Source organism: Ruditapes philippinarum, unplaced genomic scaffold (genome assembly GCF_026571515.1).
Source record: "Ruditapes philippinarum isolate M1 unplaced genomic scaffold, ASM2657151v2 ctg505_1_1_1_1, whole genome shotgun sequence".
Taxonomy (NCBI): domain Eukaryota; kingdom Metazoa; phylum Mollusca; class Bivalvia; order Venerida; family Veneridae; genus Ruditapes; species Ruditapes philippinarum.
The window spans coordinates 76299-90784 of record NW_026856897.1 but is presented as its reverse complement, the minus strand read 5'-3'; the positions used below and the strand labels follow the sequence as shown (position 1 = coordinate 90784).

The window sequence follows — 14486 nt, the reverse complement described above, 5'->3', positions numbered from 1 at the left end:
TTGCCATTCGTGTTTTATTAAACTTCGCCCGCGATCCCCCTTATTAGCGTGTTTTCGTCCCGCGACCCCGCCGTTTTATTTCTTAAAACTCGCTCCGACGCCCAGTATAAATAAACACACATATATGTTTATTGGCGATTTATCACAATCACCAAATAATTAGTTATTAATTTTTTAAGTTATTATTTCATTTACTTATCTTTAAGGCTCTTGTACGGAAGAGCATTAGTGCCAAGTGTGTGTTTATTATCAACTCGAAATTTCGACTTAGTAACTCGAAATTTCGACATACTAACTCGAAATTTCGAGTTACTTATCAATATTACCAAGAGTTTAGATAATATAAGATATAGTAGGGAGTGCGATTGAACGATGGAGAAACGGGTGCTTGGACAAACTTAAGTTAAAAAAAAAGTTAAACTTAAACTTATTAGTGTGGTCACTTTTGAAAATGGCATGTACACGACCGATTTAAAAAAGCACAAGGCTTCCTTTAATTTGTAGTTCAGGCGTTCTTCAGACGTTGTATTGTATCCCACCTGTTCGAACATATCTTTTCACTAATCATATTCTTCTCATCCCTGTGAATAAAACGGTCCTATAGTTCACGTGTGGAACATCTGCGGAAAGTACCACGGAGTGGCCAAAAAAGGGCGTGCTGTGTTTTTTGTCAAATTTGTTGGACTGACTATATTTCTTGTAAAATCGGATGCTTTAATATTATTCCCAACATGTATATAACAACAATTCAAGTTCCATTTTATCAACACAATAAGAATCAAAGTCTTAGTAGATAAATGAATATAGAATATTGACAAACATCTTTTAAAAGATGTTACAAAAACATTATTAGCATAAAGAAACGTCACAAACTAACTAACTGGCGTATACAATATGTTAATAAATAAGTGATTTGATATTGGCCCTGTTATTTGTCCGAGGGCCTTCGGCCTTGGGCCAATACGACTGACCCGAGGACAAATAACAGTGCCAATATCAAATCATTTCTTTATTGACAATTTTATTAACTAACTACGTGTACTTAAAAGATTTCACATTTAATCCTCTATATATTTCTTCTAACATATTTTAATTATAACAAAGAACAACTGTAAAACATAACTACATTTTATCAGTTTGTATGGAAAACCTACATTTTGTTACTTATATTGTTCATGTACAACAAAATGTCAGACTGTGAATGTTTAGAAACTGAGAATATTTTGTTTCATTTATGCAACCTGTCGACGTCTACAAAACAAAATGGCTGCCATTTCCCAGTTTCTTGCAGAAATCAACATCATTTTTTGGCCCTGCTTTATTAGCCAATCAATTTACTTCAAATGCGGGCTTTATATCTATATCACTTTTCGGCCCGGGACCGAAAAAGTGATGTAGATATTGGCCCTGTATTAAGACAGGCCATCGTGTTATTGAACACGTATGGCAGGTGTTTTTTTTATAGAACTAATAAAGGTTTTATTATATACACGTAAGACAACATATGTTTGCATAATATTTGTGTTAGAGCATTTATTTAAGGTCTGCAAATAGGTTTCATATGAGATAAATTGATACATATTAAAGACAAGAGACTTAACAGATGTGAATGTGAATGGTAAAAGCATAAATCATTTAGTGGTGTTCATTTCTAACAGTTCAACTAAAATCATTTAGTGGTGTTTACCTTGATGCAATTTCTACTGTAGCACCGTTTAACAATTTCCCGTGGAAGGAAATTCTGCATTTACAAAAGTGAAAAATAAACAAAAAACCTTTATCTATTTAATTATTTTAAATGCAGACCCTTTTGAGATTGAAATATGTACAAATTTGACGTAATGTCTTCAATGATGAGTTTATATAATAATCAGACGTTGCTTGTGAATTGAATTTCTGGTGAGTATTGAAAATAGAACAGAGATGAATTATTAAAATTAACTAATTCAGTTTTCTATAGGCATATAATTCCGTATTAAGCCGCTCCCGCTTGGACACTGTTGGTATCCTAACATAAGCGAAATTTGCATCTGTAGCTCGAAATACAGACATTTGACACAACAGGGCCTTTTTACCTTCTATAACAGGGGCCGGTATAAGGCTGCTTCCCCAAAGAAAATTTCTTTAAAATCATGCAGTTTTCCCCAAAAATTGAATTTACATCAAGTTTTTTCTTCCCCTTTTGCAAATATACCGTGTAATTTTCCCCAAAAATTAAGGGCTGGGCTGCTTCCCCAACCTGTGAAAAAAAGCCCTGCACAAATGCATAAATGTCTTTGTCTCTGATGACAATGTAACGAATGTTTACCAGTGGCAGTGTTTACTTCAAGTGTTCGCTTCAATAGAGGATAAGGTTGTATAATATGCTAGTAAATACTGTTCTTATTGTGCTAGGGACATCTTGGATACCTTGATGTTTACCCGATTACTCTAATGTACGGGGCCAAAAGTTCTTGTTGTTCTGTAAATACTGATTGACTTTTCCCGCTGTTTCTTTTTAAGTGAAATATTCAGATGTCTTTACAGTATCAATTTAACTCATTTATCATTTCCTAAAAAATTCTAATCATAGTCCAGTGATTTTTCCCCTACATCTTACAGCCAAATAAATGCTTTTTTTTTTTTTTTTTTTTTTTGCGTTTATTTAAGGTCGCTGCCGGAAAGCCCATATGGGCGACCGTACACTCAAGTCGGGCCATCCTAGAGCGTCCCGTCGAGATTTTTCGTCGATTTTTTCCAGCTTTATTGGTGGAGGAAGACCCCAGGTGCCCCTCCGGGCATTATTTCAGGCACGAGCTGGCACCTGGGTAGAACCACCGACCTTCCGTAAGTCAGCTGGATGACTTCCTCACATGAAAGATTTCGACCCGAGTGAGGATCGAACCTGCAGCGGTGAGGGACCTGTGATCTCAAGTCAACGACTTTAACCACTCGGCCACGGAGGCCCCTTAAAATAAATGCTGTTTCCCCTAGCCTAAAATATATATTATATTTCCCCTAAAAATGCTGATATCAGGGCTCATCCGGAAGGGCGATTCAGGCGAAAACTTCGCCGTGTATATTCCAATTTCGCTCTTCCGATTGATCAAAGAGAAGTCAACATCGCCGATAAAATCTTAATTCCCAAATAGTAATTACTTAGCGATGTAAAGAGCAGAGATTGTATCCGCCCATATGACGACCGCTAATTATCATTATCCAATCAGAGCGTCGCTTTATACTACCCTTCTACCTGTAAGCGAAGCGATAGACCGCCTACTCTAAACAGTAAATAATGAGAGCATCGGCCCGAAACGGTATAATTGTGTGCTAGTTTTGCGAGTTTAATACGGGACTTGGCGATAATTATAAATTGTTTTTTCCCCGATTATCTAAACACGTGCAATCTTCCCTAATTGATATACACGATGCACTTCGATGGTGGGTTTTTAACCCGAGTAAAGGCGATGTGCAATGGATTTTTCTTCTATCACAAAACTGTTAGTCAATTAAAAATAATCAATTTCATTAATGATCAGCGACCAGATTAAAAACTTAATCATAGTTTTGAATGATTTCAGTCTGTTAACATCAATTTTTACTGTAAAATTGTTATGTCGCTCACGTCATGGCTACAAGGCGAAATGCCGAAACCGAGCAGTAAGAAAGTTACTGATTCCGATAGTTACACCTACGCGAAAATTTAAGAAAGCCAATTCGCAAAAATCTTGCGATTGGTATGTTGTAGACAGTAGGGGTGTTTGGCATTGTTCTCTTTGTAGAAATGCCAAATTTGACACAGTTTACGCGCGTGGGCAAGACATCCCGGCTTAACTACATATCGGTCGTATATCATGTAATGTGTATATAACAACAACATTTGTCTGGAAAGAAGTGTTCTTATTGTTTCAAAATAAATTCGTAAATATGACGCTCAGATTAAGATTTATCAATATTGTAAATTTTAAAAAGCATTATTTATAAAGATATTACTGAATTTAACATTTCATGAAAATAAAGGGAGGTAATTAGAAATTAATTTTCTACAATTTCTCAGTCAAATTTTTCAATAAGAAATGAATGTATGTAATTTTAGTGATCAAATATAATGTGCACAAATGTTTGCAGTACATATTTTACATATTCTTTGATGTTTGAAAATTGTTTTATAAGCATATTTATATGCATATAAATGTGACATTACAACATTCTGAACTTTGAGAGAAATTTCTGTTACCAGAACAGAATAGACCAGATATTATTAATCAATATCCAATGTGACTTCATCTTCTTTTAAAGGTGGGTGAGGAAAGTAAAGTAAAAAATATGAAATTGATTTTATCATCATATCTTTTCTTACACATTATTATCAACAAATGTACATGAAAATATATAAACACATATTTAGAGAAAGCTTATAAATAGCTGATCAATAGATATCAAAAATAATTTTTTATATTCATATTTGCAGCTCAAAATTTATATTCATATTTGCAGCTCAAAATTTATATTCATATTTGCAGCTCAAAAATATTTAGATGCCATTGCCTGATCTACTACTAAATAATTAATCTACTTTTTATTAATACTACTTATTAATTAATCTACTATTAATTAATAAACTGGAGAAATATTATAAGTGATGTTAATTGTGTTTATATTATAATTAAATGATGTATAGCCATGCATGTTAATGCATACACATTGGGTTGTTTCCCTTCTCCCTAATTTTCGCGAGGTCGTCACTTCTCCCTAAAATTTCCCCCCAGGATGAGCCCTGTGATATGTTCCCCTTAAATGCCCTGTGCATTTTTTTAACCAGTATCATGACTTATCAGCATCTGACTTATATGAGAAAGCTGTCCCTATATATAGCCTTTGCTATGTTAAATTGAACGGAAATTGAAAATTTTATCGTATACGTTCTCAAATGTTTGATTTTGATTTCAGATTTCCCCTTTTCTGATTTTTCGTGCCATATTTTCCCCTTCAAAAAACCACAGGTTGTTTTTAAAATTGGGAAAAAATCACTGTAGTCTCCCCTTTGTCATAAGTTTCAGCCATGCAGAGAGATCTTAATGATGTTAATGAAGAAAAAACAACTGAAATATACTCATTTAAATGGGACACACATATACATATAAATGTTGATCACATGTTGTGAACTTGTGTTTATATATAATTGTTTATTTATTTGAATTGTTGGAAATGGAAAAAGTAAATAATTGAAAATTTTATCGTATACGTTCTCAAATGTTTGATTTTGATTTCAGATTTCCCCTTTTCTGATTTTTCGTGCCATATTTTCCCCTTCAAAAAACCACAGGTTGTTTTTAAAATTGGGAAAAATCACTGTAGTCTCCCCTTTGTCATAAGTTTCAGCCATGCAGAGAGATCTTGGCTGGCGTTCTCTCGAGCATCGCAGATCTATTAGACTTTAGACTAATTATGTTTTTTAAATTTACCATAATTAATCTAGTACTGGTCGGGGACCATCAACCGGACACTTTTTGAACATTTTTCCATAAAGATTTTATAATTTCCAACCCAGAGACCTAAAAATTTCACACAGTACAGCTAGGTTCTTATCCTAACTAACAAACTTGATTGTTTATTTCTGATTTTATTGACACTTATTTCTGAGGCTCGTCAAGGAGGGTATCAAAATTGCCTTAATTATCTACACTTCAGTACCATGTGTCCAGACAGATATGTACATGGCGTGATTTAATTCAGATAAAAGCTTGGATGTATTATTTTTCTATTTTTTACATGATATACATTATTTCAGCAACAAATGCTGACGTTTTAGAAGTTCTATTGTTTACACTGCAAATAATTACAGCTGGTATATGAGATCAGGCATTTCTTTCTTGACCCCGAATTTCAACGTCAACTTTCTTGAAATAGACATTAAAATATTACCATTTAAGGAGGTTGAAATAAATTTATTTACTAAATTATAGAAGAGACATGCATTTACTGTTGATAAAAAAGTGACTGACAACCACTGAACAAAGAAAATACCAAATTAAGCATTTTTGGCGCTGTCTCTCACTGTCCTGATAATTTTCATTCTCAGGTTTTTATTTTCTCTAACACATCTGACGTGCACTATTCCTGCCTATAAATGTTATAATAACACTCGCGAGAGGGGTTGGCAGTACTCAGATATAGATAGATAGAGATAATCTAATGTTATTGTGCTTATTTCCGTAATGTCTGAAACAGTTAAATGTTTTTACTCAATCAGTCAATGTGATTGTTTCATATAGCATGTATTTTTGGTGCATTTTATTCATCGGGCAGTTAAGTATTAATATAAATAACATTTTAGTACCTATAACTTTTTACATTGTATACTGGTGCCTCATATTTCCATGGTACTTAACAGTTTAACGAAGACAGCAAAAGTTAAAAGAATAAAATTTTGGAAAATACCTTAAATATTGTAGGAAAGTCATGTCAGTAACATCATGGTTTATTCCATTTAATGTTTGCATTAAGCAATGATACAATACACAACATGGCGATTAACATGCATCTGCTGCCTAGTGAGTAAAAGTTGTTAACTCATATTTCCAAGGCAATTTACATGTTAAAGTTCCAAAACCAAAAACAATAGTAACCTTTATTATTTAATTTTTAATACATCTATTCCTAGCCTCATCTGCTGTGGCATCTATTAAATAGTTCAATGGTTGTTTAACAAAGACAATTGTCTTAAAAGGTATGAAAACTAAAAGTAAAATGGTGAAACAATTTATTTTGCTCTTCATCTGAATAAAATAATAAGTTTTCTCAGTCATGTAAAATTTTGATAAAAATACAATAAGAAAGTGTAAGTAAAACTCCTGGCAGGTGCATGAAGTCTAGGAGGCACTTGAGGCTGCCGGATACCTTGGAAATATGGGTAACGCGGAAAAATGACGCACCAATATACATACTGAAAGACGCTTGTGAGGTTCAAGTAGCACAAGTACCTGTAGTAAAGGCTGCTTTAACATTTTTAGCTCACCTGACCACGAAGTGGTCAAGGTGAGGTATAGTGATGGGGCTATGTCCGGCGTCCGTCGTCGTGCGTCGTGCGTCGTCAACAATTGGGTTGTTAACAGTCTAGCAGTCACAGTTTTGATTGGATCATCATCAAACTTTGTCAGAATGTTTGTCTCAATGAAATACAGATCAAGTTCGAAGATGGGTTATCTCGGGTCAAAAACTAGGTCACAGGAGCTAAAAATAGAAAAAGCTTGTTAACACTCTAGAGGCTGCAGTTTTCATCCAAATATTCTGGAAATTTGTCAGGAAGGTTGTTTTAATGATATCTAGGTCAAGTTCGAAGATGGGTCATCTCCGGTCAAAAACTAGGTCACAGGAGCTAAAAATAGAAAAAGCTTGTTAACACTAATAATTGGGTTGTTAACAGTCTAGCAGTCACAGTTTTGATTGGATCATCATCAAACTTTGTCAGAATGTTTGTCTTAATGAAATACAGATCAAGTTCGAAGATGGGTTATCTCCGTTCTAAAACAAGGTAAGAGGAGCTAAAAATAGAACAATTTTGTTAACACTCTAGTGGCAACATTTTTGATACAAATCTTCTGGAAATTTGTCAGGAAGGTTCATTTGTTGATTTCTAGGTGAAGTTCGAAGATGGGTCATCGCCGGTCAAAAACTAGGTCACAGGAGCTTAAAATAGAATAATTTGTAAACGCTTTAGTGGCTGCAGTTTTAATCCAAATGTACTGGAAATTTGTCAGGAATGTTATTTTGATGAATTCTATGTCAAATTCGAAGATTGGTCATCTCTGGTCAAAAACTAGGTCACAGGAGCTATGAATAGAAAAAGCCTGTAACACTCTAGTTGCTGCAGTTTTGATCCAAATATTCTGGATATTTGTCAGGAAGGTTGTTTTGATGATTTCTAGGTCAAATTCGAAGATGGGTCATCTCCGGACAAAAAAAACTAGGTCACAGGAGCTTAAAATAGAAAAAACTTGCTAATACTCTAGTGGCTGAAGTTTTGATTCAAATTTCCTGGAAATCTGTCAGAAAGGTTGTTTTGATAATTTCTAGGTGAAGTTCGAATATCATCTCCGGTCAAAAACTAGGTCACAGGAGCTAAAAATAGAAAAAGCTTGTTAACACTCTAGGGGCTGCAGTTTTCATCTAAATATTCTGGAAATTTGTCAGGAAGGTTGCTTAGATAATATCTAGGTCAAGTTCGAAGATGGGTCATCTCAGGTCAAAAACTAGGTCACAGGAGCTAAAAATAGAAAAAGTTTGTTAACACTCTAGTGGCTGCAGTTTTCATCCAAATATTCTGGAAATTTGTCAGGAAGGTTGTTTTGATGATATCTAAGTCAAGTTGGAAGATGGGTAATGTCCGGTCAAAAACTAGGTCACAGGAGCTAAAAATAGAAAAAGCTTGTTAACACTCTAGTGGCTGCAGTTTTCATCTAAATATTCTGGAAATTTGTCAAGAATGTTGTTTTGATGATATCTAAATCAAGTTCGAAGATGGGTCATGTCCGGTAAAAAACTAGGTCACAGGTGCTAAAAATAGAAAAAGCTTGTTAACACTCTAGGGGCTGCAGTTTTCATCCAAATATTTTTGAAATTTGTCAGGAATGTTGTTTTGATGATTTTCAGGTCAAGTTCGAAGATGGGCTATCTCCGGTCAAAAACTAGGTCACAGGAGCTAAAAATAGAAAAAGCTTGTTAACACTCTAATGGTTGCAGTTTTCATCCAAACATTCTGGAAATTTGTCAGAAAGGTTGTTTTGATGATTTCTAGATCAAGTTCGAGGATGGGTCATCTCAGGTCAAAAACTAGGTCACAGGAGCTAAAAATAGAAAAGCTTGTTAACACATTAGGGGCTGCAGTTTTCATCCAAACATTCTTGAAATTTGTCACGAAGGTTGTTTTGATGATTTCTAGGTCAAGTTCGAAGATGGGTTATCTCCGGTCAAAAACTAGGTCACAGGAGCTAAACATAGAAAAAGCTTGTTAACACTGTAGTGGCTGCAGTATTGATTCAAATATTCTGTAAATTTGTCAGGAAGGTTGTTTTGATGATTTCTAGGTCAAGTTTGAAGATGGGTCATCTCAGGTCAAAAACTAGGTCACAGGAGTTAAAAATAGAAAAAGCTTGTTTACACTCTAGTGGCTGCAGTTTTGATTCAAATTTTCTGGAAATTTGTCAAGAATGTTGTTTTGATGTTTTCTGGGTCAAGTGCTAAGATTGGTCATGTCCGGTCAAAAACTAGGTCACAGGAGCTAAAAATAGAATTTTTTTTTAAACACTCTAGTGGCTGCAGTTTTGATCCAAATTTCCTGGAAATTGGTCAGGAAGGTTGTTTTGATGATTTCTAGGTCAAGTTTGAATATGGGTTGTGTCCAGTCAAAAATTAGGTCACATTGCCCAAATATGGAAAAATCTTTATAACACACTATAGGTCACATGTTTGACTCAGTCGCATCAAACTCGGTCATGATGCTTGTTTAAGACATTTCTTGGATGCGGTTGTGTCAGGTGAGCGATCCAGGGCCATCATGGCCCTCTTGTTTAAAAATGTGTACACTGTGAGGGAACAAAATTTCTGCTTTTTATCCCAGTTTCCCTCTTTCAAAAGATCAAAACAGAGTCATCTTCACCAAGTCACTATTGCAGTGATGCTAAATGAAGAGTTGTAATATCCCATACGAAGGGCTACAAAAAAACAAAGTGTTCCTTACATAATTATATAGAAGCGTTAATCAATAGTTTGCTTTCACAGAACAACATTTTTCATTGACAGGATGAAAAAAAAATGTTTTTGTTTTTCCTGTAACTGGCTATAATTTGATCATTAATGGATAAATAAGTTTTGTACTTAAACAAAGTGCCTGTAGTACAAAAATTTCATTAGAATCAAACTGAATTTGATCTTGGTTCATAAATAACCTTGACTTTGAAGGTCAAATTATTGAATTTGCTTGATATTTGCTGTAACTTTGATAAGAGATCACTTTAATCTCAACCATCTAATCAATGTTATTTTAAATACTGCATTATTTTATTTTTAGGGTTAAAGAGAGGTTACTTAAAGCACAGATATTCTGGAAGCAAGTGGTTTGTGACACTGAGTACAAATGTCCTTAATTATTGTTGGAAATGGATGTTCAGTTTGAAAATGTGAGTATATTATAAAGTATAAATTCCTTCAGGAAAATTATTAAAATATGCAATATATACCACTGATAAATCTAATATCTGTTTTTACTAACATATCCATAGTTGCAATAGATAACGGTCGTTAAAACTCATTAATTAGCTAACCCCAGAGTGTTGTTTATTTTTAATCCCAGCCTTGCTTGTTATAAATTCAAAAATTACTGAAAAACTTGTATATAAAATAGCATTATGGCGAGGATTCAGTTATCATTGATCATTATCACATAAAACCTACCAGTAATTAGAGCAACAATTAGAATGGGACCAATGATATGAAGCAGGAATATTTTGCTTAATACTTTTATTTTGTTTTATTGAATGAAACTTGTTTGTTTTGTATTTCAGTTTATGCTATTTTGTGAAGGATACCTGGATGATTCAAATAAAAAACTTTTAACACTGGCAAAAAAGAGATATCATGAGTGTGAAGTAGAATATAAGCGTTCACAAGAACTCTGTGAGTATATTCTATGTACAGAAGCTAAGATTCTGAAAGAGGAGTCGCGGTTTTATGTTCACTTGAGAGATTTCTTAAGTATACTTAAAGAAAATAAAGCCAGAGATGGAAGCATTGAGTCAAATCTTGAAGGTGGAATTTCCAAGAGGATTCATGAGAGCAGTGAGAGCGAAAGCGATGTTGCTTTTGCAGCAAAGAGAAGAAAAATTGATAAATTTGATAATAACACAAACAATCTAAAAACTGAAGATTCTGAGGAAGAAAATTCAGATCAAAACTATGGAAGACCAGGTTTTATCACAGGGTGTGAAATTCTTTCAAATAGTGCAGCTTTACAAAAAGAGGAAGATGGGTTGCAGCCTGATGATTCAGACCAAGAAATGGAAAAATCACCAGATTCTGTTGAAAATGATGAGGATGATGTTGAAAATGAGATTTGGGAAAGCGAGCTTGTAACTGCGGGAGAGAAGAGTGAATCTGACAGTTCCATTGATAACAAAAGTGACATGGATGATTCTGAAAGTGAAGATCATGAAATGGCTTTTAATAGGAAGGAGGAATTTGATTCAAATAATGTGTCTGACTCGGATGAGATTGAAAGTAATGAAATGAATGGTGACATAAATGCTTATCAAGGAATACTTCCTGATTTAGAAGATTTTCCGGCTGCAGAAATTATATCAAAAGCTGAAGTGTCCCACACTAAAAAAACAAAAGATGATAACTTAAATGATATGGGTACTAATTTAACCTGTAGCAGTAAAAATAAAAAACATGTTCAAGGTAATAAAGATGTTTGTGATTCACAAGATGAAATTGAAGACAGCATTGATCAAGATGAAATTGAAGACAGCATTGATGATGAAAAAAATTCAGTAATTAAAGGGCCTACAGATATCTTGAATATTTCCAGTGAAAAAGAAGAAAAAGCTGATAAAGAGGAATTGAAAAAGCAGTTGATATCTTCAGAAAATTGCTCTGAAATTGAGAGTTGTATTGATCAAGACTCTAGGAATGAAAAATGGAGTGACGATGGTGTTTGTGTAATTGAAAGTGACACAAAACCTCTGTGTTTGACTATCAAACGTGTTAAAGGTGCTAAAGGGGATGAAGATATTGTAGAAAATCCAGGTTTGAATCATGGCTCAGGGAATACTATAAAAAACAAATATGAAAAGACAGAAGAGGGAAGTAAGAATGAATTTGATGGTGATGGTTTCCAAAGTAACAATAATGTTAAGGATACTGGAGAGACAACCTTGAAGAAAAACACAAATTATTTAAGTGACGAAATAGAATCAGAAAGTGATGATGATGACCACGAAGATAAGGTAAAGGTTTTGAAGGATTTTTCTAAAACTTCCCTGAAAAAGGATAGTGATCTTTCAACAAATGATGAAGAGGACCAATTTGATTCATTAAAAGCCAAAAAGTTCAGAGAAAAATGCAAGAAAAAATATGTTGTAAGTGTTGGCAAGAAAAAACATAAAACGTTCACAAGTCCAAGCAAGGACCATTCAAAATTTGATTTTTTACACAAAATTGAAAAAGAGAAAAGTCCACGCAAGAAGCACACTCCAAATAATAGCCCAAAGTGCAACAAGAAGTTTAGTCCAAATAAGTCCCCAATTATCATTTTTACTGACAGCGAGTCAGATGATGACATTGGTGATATTGAAGGCTTCAAGAAGAAGTTTAATGAAAAGGTGAAGAGACAGATTCAGTTTCAGGAAAATTCTCCACTGAAACCCAAGAAAAGTCCTGTTAAAAAGGCACAGAAAATGGAAATAGATAATGATGTTGATAGTGAAGAAGATATGTGTCATTCTGGTAAAGAAAATCACCGTTTTACAAAAATTGCTGATAAAGAGCACATGGCAGCTACACATGACGATAGGGAAAGAAAAGAGAAGAAAAGAGTTAACTTGATAACAGAGGAGTATTACAACAGCAAATCAGACAATGCATTTAAACATCATAAAAATGATAAATCTTATGACTTTGAAGATAATGAAGGCAAAGACAAGAAAACCCATAAAAGTGAAGACAAATCCCCTAAAGAGAAAAACAAGCAAGTAGATAGGGATAAAGAACAGTACAAAAATGGTGAAAAATCTTCGAAGCAAGCGGTCAGTGAAGGGGAAGATGTACATGCAGGACCAAGTTCAACATCTGATACTGACAATGCACTAAAGAAAGGGTCATCAAGACAGATCAGAAAGTTGGAAGCTTTACTCGAGGTAATGAATTCACTTGTGATTTTTTTGGGAGTTGGGGTGGGGATTTTGTGAAATGTCCAATTACAAGTACTAGATTTCATGGTTATATTTTTTTAAGTCTGTAAACTATCATTCAGTTTTAATGATATTAATTTATTCTAAAGGTACCTGGTTGATATTGTTGTATCTACTGGCAACATGTCAATTTTATTTCTGTTACACTGAAAGAAATCTCATGGACTTAAAATTGTGTTGTTTTTGTTAAATAAAGTTCTATTTTGTTTGAATTTTAAGAATGTAAACTAAATTGAATTTGTGAAAAGAAGAGCTGAAACTGAGTAAATATATGTAATTTTATTTTAATTTTATTAACCCTTTCGCTGCCAGAGGGTTATTGTTTTATTGATCACCTATTTGCCAGAGGGTTTTCTAAGAAACTACTATATTATTAATTAATATAATTATTATTATTTGTTATTAGTATTATAATAATTATATATGTTTCCAAATCTGTGAGAATAATAATAATTATTGTCAATGGTATAATTTTCTTTATATTTATTATTATTTTTATTATAATTATTTTTAATTTATTATTATTACTATTATTGTTATAGAAAAGGCTAAAGCCGTCCATATGGCAAATACGCCGAAAATAACAGGGACGACATAAGCCGTCCCTATGGCAGTGAAAGGGTTAAAGGTAGACCAAGATGTTGTGATATGTATATGTTCCTTACAAAAATAAATGCAGACAATGATGTTAAATTTTACTTCATGCCAATTGATAAAAGAAGGACTGAGCTGATGTTCATTTTATGCTAATTAGATAAAAAAACGGCAAGGGGGCAGAGCTAGTTTTAATGATATGCTAATTTGTTACAGAGTATTCGTAACCAGATAGAGAAAGTGCGGTTGAGGGAGCTAGATCTGGAGGATTTAGACAGTGATGTATCAGATTATTTACTGGAGGATAAGTTACAGAGGAAGTTTATGAAGGTATCATAGTTTTTATGAGTGACACATAAAATAAAAAGTAATACATAGAGGATATTTGTTTAGTTCAGTGTAAGATCGGAATATATTTCACCGAGTGAGCACCAAAAAGTATATTTCACGAGTGGCGCAGAAAGAAACGTTTTTAAAAGACATTAAACCTAATACTGAATGAAAAACGCGCCAAATAATAATACAACGTGACGTCATTTACGACGTCACGTCATTAAGTTGGTACCCAGTTCTGTGCACGCTGGTATTTCACTGAAACAACGTAAGGGGCTTAAATTCAAAACAGTGAAATTATCAAAGTGGTAATTTCACTGTTTCAAACAGTGAATTTACCAGTTTTATATCACTGATATATTTCTATAAACCACCGAAAAGCATGTAATAAAGGAATATGATATGAACACACAGTTTAATGTAATACATTACATTAGAGAATTGACATTTTGTAAAGAGTTTTCTTGCCTGCAGGTAAAATGTAAATGAAATTAAATCATTACATGTTTGATTATACAAAACAGGTATGGGATAAATTGTGTGAACTACACAAGGCTGTTAAAAACACGGGAAGACCAACAGATAAATATTTTAGATATCAAGGTAAACATT

The 14486-nt window shown here is 33.7% G+C and overlaps 1 protein-coding gene across 4 annotated transcripts in view; it reads left to right on the top strand.

Annotated features, from left to right (window-relative positions):
* Positions 1-1703: 1703 nt before the first annotated feature.
* Positions 1704-14486, top strand: part of LOC132748066 (uncharacterized) — a 30540-nt gene continuing 17757 nt past the window's right edge. For all 4 annotated transcript variants that reach the window (XM_060737609.1, XM_060737608.1, XM_060737606.1 and 1 more), the window contains exons 1-5: positions 1704-1899; positions 10049-10157; positions 10542-12893; positions 13758-13871; positions 14399-14477. In XM_060737609.1, coding sequence (XP_060593592.1) covers positions 10137-10157; positions 10542-12893; positions 13758-13871; positions 14399-14477 — 2566 coding nt within the window. In that variant the 5' untranslated portion in view covers positions 1704-1899; positions 10049-10136. The remainder of the gene's footprint in view (positions 1900-10048; positions 10158-10541; positions 12894-13757; positions 13872-14398; positions 14478-14486) is intronic.